Source organism: Ursus americanus, chromosome 5 (genome assembly GCF_024610735.1).
Source record: "Ursus americanus isolate L20-20 chromosome 5, mUrsAme1.1.p, whole genome shotgun sequence".
Classification (NCBI taxonomy): Eukaryota; Metazoa; Chordata; class Mammalia; order Carnivora; family Ursidae; genus Ursus; species Ursus americanus.
In genome coordinates, this window is record NC_142131.1 from 41,692,345 (window position 1) to 41,698,590 (window position 6,246).

A 6,246-nucleotide genomic window follows, 5' to 3' on the forward strand; every position below is an offset into this window, starting at 1 on the left:
TTACTATTTGAGGTCTTTTGTGGTTCCATACACATTTTAGAATTACTTCTTCTTGTTCGGTGAAAAAATGCTATTGGTATTTTGATAGGGATTGCTTTTAATCTGTAGATTACTTTGGGTAGTGTGGGCATTTTAATGATATTCTTCCAATCTATGAGCATGGTATATCTTTGCATTTGTGTTGTCTTCAATTTCCTTCTTTTTTAAAAAAGATTTTATTTATTTATTTGGCAGAGAAAGAATACAAGCAGGGGGAGCAGCAGGGAGAGGGAGAAGCAGGCTCCCTGCTGAGCGGAGAGCCCAATGTGGGGCTCAATCCCAGGACCCTGGGATCATGACCGGAGCTGAAGACAGAGACTTAGCCAGCTGAGCCACCCAGGCACCCCATCTTCAATTTCTTTCAGAGTATAGTCTGTCACCTCCTTGGTTAAATTTATTCCTAGGTATTTTATTCTTTTTGGTACAATTATAAATGGGATTGTTTTCTCAGTTTCTCTTCCTGCTATTTTGTTAATAGCATAAAAATCATAATAGATTTCTGTATATTAATTTTGTATCCAGCAAGTTTACTGAATTCATTTATCCTAATAGTTTTTTGGTGGAGTCTTTAGGGTTTTTAATGTATAGTATCATGTCATCTGCAAATATTGACTGTTTTACTTCCTTCCCAATTTGGGTGCTTTTTATTTGATCGCTGTGGCTAGGACTTTCATACTGTGTTAAATAAAGTGGTGAGAATGGTCATCCTTGTCTTGTTCCTGATCTTAGAGGCAAAAAATACCTTTCAGCTTTTTATCATTGAGTTAAATGTTAGCTGTGTGTTTTTCGGTGTGCCCTTTGTTCTGTTGAGGTATGTTCCCTCTAAACCCACTTTGTTGAGAGGTGGGTTTTTTTTTTTCTTTATTATGAATGGCTGTTGTATTTTGCCAAATGCTTTTTCTGCATCTGTTTAAATGATCATATGGTTTTTATCCTTCTTATTGTTAATGTGATGTGTCACATTTGAATAATTTGTGACTACTGAACCACCCGTACATCTCTGGAATAAATCCTACTTGGTCATGGTGAATGATCTTTTCAATGTATTGTTGAGTTTGGTTTGTTAATATTTTGTTGAGGATTTTAGCATCTATGTTTATCAGAGATACTGGCCTATAGTTATCTTTTTTTGTAGTGTCTTCATCTGGTTTTGGCATCAGGGTACATTGAATTGAATTGTACATTGAATTTGGAAGTTATCCTTCCTTTTACACTTTTTTGACTAGTTAGAGAAGAATAGATATTAACTCTTTTTTAAATGTTTGCTAGAGTTCACCTGTGAAGCTTTCTGATCCTGAACTGTTATTTGTTGGGAGTTTTGTGATTACCATTTCCGCTTCATTAATAGTATTTGATCTCTTCACATGTTTGATTTCATTCTGATTCAACCTAGGAAGATTGTATGTTTCTAGAAATTTACCCATTTCTTCTAGGTGTTCAATTTGTTGGAATAAAATTTTTCATAATACTCTCTTATAAGCCTTTGCATTTCTGTGGTGTTGTTATTTCTTCTTCTTTATTTCTGATTTTATTTATTTGAGTCCTCACTCTTTTTGTGTTGTCAAGTCTGGCTAAAGGTTTATCAATTTTTTTTTTTCTTTTCAAAGAAACAGCTCTTGATTTCATTGATCTTTTTTTTACTCTTTATTTCATTTATTTCCACTCTAATCTTTATTATTTCCTTCCTTCTATTAGCTCTGGGCTTTGTTTGTCCTTTTTTTGTAGTTCCCTTAGGTGTAAGGTTAGGGTGTTTATTAGTCATTTTTCTAGTTTCTTGAGATAGGTCTGTATTACCATAAACTTCCCTCTTTGAACTGCTTTTACTGTGTCCTGAAGATTGGAACCATTGTTGTTTTCATTTAATTTGTCTCCATGTATTTTTTATTTCCTCTTTGATTTCTTCACTGACCCATTGGTTATTTAGTAGCATGTGTTTGTGTTTTTTTCTAAGTTTGTTTGTTTGTAATTAATTTCTACTTTTACACTATGTGGTTGGAAAAGTTGCTTGATATATGATTTCAGTCTTCTTAAATTTATTGCGATTAAATTTATTGTGGCCTAACATGTGATCTATCCTGGAGAACGTTCCATGTGCACTTGAAAAGAGTGTGTATAATGCTGTGTTTGAATGGAATGTTCTGTATATATTTGTTAGGTCCACCTAATCTAATGTCTTGTTCAAAACCACTATTTCCCTGTTGATTTTCCATCTGCATGACTTCTCCATTGATGTAAGTGGGGTGTTAAAGACTCCTATTAAGACTTGTATTACCATCAATTTCTCCCTTTATGTCTGTTAGTATTTGCTTTGTGTATGTAGGTGTGAAATTAAATATTTTTAATGGATGTTCATTTATTTATGAGTCTTGGTATTGTCTTTTCTCTTTTTTCTCCATTCTCCCTTTTGCCCTGTAAGTGTCTGCACATTTGTTTTCTTGCTTTTCACTGTTAACATATTTGGAGATGGTTCTAGTACTTCTCCATACATAACAGCCATGCTGCACGTGTGTCCCTGTCCATTTGCAAGGAAGGGAGGATCAGATTCTCCAGATGTGGAAAGGAGCGAGGCTTCAGTATTGTAATTGCTTTGAGTCATTTTTGTCAACGTGTTTAGTTTATGTTTCAATTTAATTTTATTTAAAAGAGCACACCAGGTTTTCTGTTTATTAAAATGGCTCTTGGGTTTAAAAAGGTAAGAATCTCTTATTTAAAACTGTGGCTTTAAGTGATATTTTATTCAAATTTATAGAAATACTTTTACGTTTGAATAAAGAGTTTCTCCCTAATGAATTGAAGAATGACATGGCATTCCTAGTAGGAGATATACTGTATTTGATCTGAACCAATTTTGCAACTTATATGAAAATACACTTATTCCTTTCACTATTAATCCTTTTGCCTCAGATAAAATACCCAGGAGCTGATATGGATATCACTTTATCTGCCCCGTCATTTTGCCGTCAAATCAGTCCAGAGGAATTTGAATACCAGAGAGCATACGGCTCTCAGGAACCTCTGGCAGCTTTGTTGGAGGAAGTCATAACAGATGCCAAACTCTCCAACAAAGAGAAGAAGAAAAAATTGAAGCAGGTAAAAAGGATATTCTTTAGAAGCCATTTCTTCTGCCTGCTGTTCTTAATATTGTTTTTTCTTTTTATTCTCTATTTTAATGGGTTTCAGGTGAATCTCATCTTCTGAGACATAGCAGTTTTGAAAGTATATTATTCAATTCATATATTCCAGAAGTCTCATGGGTGTACGCAGTTGTGGTCAGTTTCCCACATCTTATCCTCCAGTGTAGAGATTTTACCATTCATCACTGAGCTCTTCGTTACGGAGCCGCTCTCTGTTATTTGTCCTTTGTTTGGGTATGTGGCATGATGTGAGTTAGTGGAGCAATTACTTTGAGTTCGGAGAAGCTGTCAAATGAGGACAGATTCCTCTTGATTTTTTTTGAAAGGCAAATTGTATTGAATTTGCAGATACAAGATGTGTAAAATTGAAGAGACTTTGGTTTTAGGTGGCCAGTATCAAATTGGTTTCTTGCCTCAGGCATCACTGAAAGTGTTTAATTCCTGCTAGGCAGCACAGCTTTGGGTTTCATTGAAGAGTTTTTAACTCCAAATAGATTTACTTCGACCATTCTTGAAGTACTGATTCAAGATTAAGGGAATGATTTTTATTTTTCAAGACTGATTCCTGCAAGCTTGATTCCTGATCATATCGTACATATGGGATTATACACAGAGCACCAGAGTTCTAGAATCCCAATCATATTTTTCTCAGTAGTTTTGGAGAAGAGTTCACTGTTGAGGTTCAAAGAAAAAGCATATTGCCTCTCTTTAAGATTTTCATAAAGTAATATATACTGGAACGTTTTCCCTTCCATTTGAGCAGAAGCAGGTGGGGCCGAGTTGGAGAAGCAGGGAGATCGTGAAATATAGTTGGGCCAAAATTTTCTTGAACTGTATGGAACATAAGTTATTTTCAAGTCAGAATTACTTGTGAATATTTTTTAAAGTAAAATCTGTTTATAGTTAGCAAGCGGGGGGAATTTTAAGAAATCTGACCGAAATGAGGAGTTTGTTTGAAGATTGAATCAAATTAAAGTTGCATTAGATCTATAACAAGTGAAATCAAATGATCTCACAAGAAATGGATTTGTGTTGGAGTGAATTTGATTATGATTTGTCATCATCTTATTCTGTTTTCTGATGGAGAGCAATAAACAGTAAAACAAAATAAAAACAGCCTAGTATGGAATCAGATTAGAAACTCTTTAATTTTAAAATTAGATCACCTAATTTTATTGGTTCTTATCTGGTTTTTTGACTTATCTTGAATCTTTTTTTTTTTTTTTCAGTTTCAAAAATCCTATCCTGAAGTCTACCAAGAACGATTTCCTACCCCAGAAAGTGAAGCACTTCTGTTTCCTGAGAAACCGAAACCGAAACCACAGCTGCTAACGTGGGCACTAAAAAACCCTTTCCAACCATTTCAAAGAACTAGAAGTTTTCGGATGTAGTACTTCCATAGCTGTTAGAGATCTCTGTTGTTGTTGACTTGAGCAAATGTGTGGTTAGAGGAGGAAGATGGCGGTGGAAGAAAGAAGAGCAGAAAATAGAGACTACTGAAATATAAAATGATCGGACTTCCAAAAATGTTGAGCCATTATCAGTATTTTTATAAAACTCAGTGCTATTTTTAAAAGTGTAAAAATCAGTTAAAATTTAGACAAATATATAGTGGTAATGTTAACATGTTTGTAATTGTTACAAATTTAAGGGTATTTTTATTTTTTTATTCATTGTTTTTCATGGTGTTAATAAAATAATTGTGTGTACATTTTAGTTACTGATGTCTTTGTTATAACCGAGTCTTAAAAATAGTGTCTATACTTGAATAAGAAAGACACTGGGTACTGTTACTGTGATGCTGTTGACATCATAGCTTAATAGTTGTGATTTCTCTTGTGTAAAATCTGGTTGTCAATGTTGCACAAAGATTCTTAATGTCCTATATTATGATGGCTGTGTCTTTTATTGCAGATTCATTGGATGTTATGACAGATATAACTAAAGCTGGTTCTTTAATAACATATATATTAGCAGGTGTTTACCTCTGAGTGGAGTAGATTTTCATTTTCCTGCGGTGGTATAATTTCAGTCGTAGCTGAAAACGGAGAATTGAACTGAATAAAGTTTTTTGGTCCCCTTACACCTGTGATTGTAAGTCAGATCTTCGTTATTTCATTAAAACACAAATGGGTTAAGTAAAATGAAACCACTTCGTTTATAAATATATTTCCCCCAGCTTCCTCATCCTTTTGAAAGTAAATGGAATGTAAATAAATACTTTTTTTAAAAAATACTATACGTGGTTCTTTTTTGGCATTTCTTTAGGTTAGTTATAGAACATCCTCAAATGCTGAACATCATTATCTTTGCCAGTGTGCTCACATCAGTCACTTATTTCTATGATAAAATAAGTGACATTTAGGCTTTTGTACTAACTTTCAGGTGGTGCTTTGTCAATTTCTTTTGCTTTGCTTTGCCCTTTTGCAAATAACGGTACACTCAGATTATGGAGCATCTGGAGGCCTTCTTTATAAACAATTACCCTAAATCTTAAGAGTAACAGTCACTAATTGGCTTGTTCTGCCCTTTGGACTGAATTTTCCTTGCCTTTGTGATCTGGCCCTGTTCTTTTGTAGCAGAATGCCTCCTACATTTGACTCAGATTTTGTTTACTTAAAAATGGATAAAAGTATTCCTATTGATTCGAGTACCACCTTTCCTTCCAAATACGTAAAGTAATGGGAGATTTTTAGTGTCTCAGTATTTGTTTTCAGACCTTGGAATAATGTGTACAACAAAGAATAAGTCTACTTCTGCTCTCTTTGCTCTCCAATGCAGAATGTACTTTCCAGAGTCTTCTCTCCTGTTGCTTATCTTTAGAAATATATGTGACTGTTTTTTTTCCCCTTAAGATTACATTTTTTAAAAGATTTATTTATGTATTTTAGAGAGCACGGGGGGACGGGGGAGAGAGAGAGAGAATCTCCAACAGAGGAGATTCTCTGTGCGAGGAGCTCAGTGTGGCCTGATCACACGACCCTGAGATCGTGACCTGAGCCAAAATCAAGAGTCGGACACTTAACCCACCAAGACACCCAGGTGCGCCAAGATTACTTTAAAGAAAAAAGTA

At 34.5% G+C, this 6,246-nt stretch overlaps 1 protein-coding gene across 2 annotated transcripts in view; it reads left to right on the forward strand.

Annotated features, from left to right (window-relative positions):
• DEPDC1B (DEP domain containing 1B) overlaps window positions 1–5,409 on the forward strand; it is an 82,181-nt gene extending 76,772 nt beyond the window's left edge. Inside the window, exons 10-11 of one of the 2 annotated variants that reach the window (XM_045794308.2) lie at window positions 2,944–3,129; window positions 4,403–5,409. In XM_045794308.2, the coding sequence (XP_045650264.1) occupies window positions 2,944–3,129; window positions 4,403–4,564 (348 nt within the window). In that variant the 3' untranslated portion in view covers window positions 4,565–5,409. The remainder of the gene's footprint in view (window positions 1–2,943; window positions 3,130–4,402) is intronic. The other variant, XM_087862136.1, reaches the window with a different exon arrangement.
• Window positions 5,410–6,246: the final 837 nt, after the last annotated feature.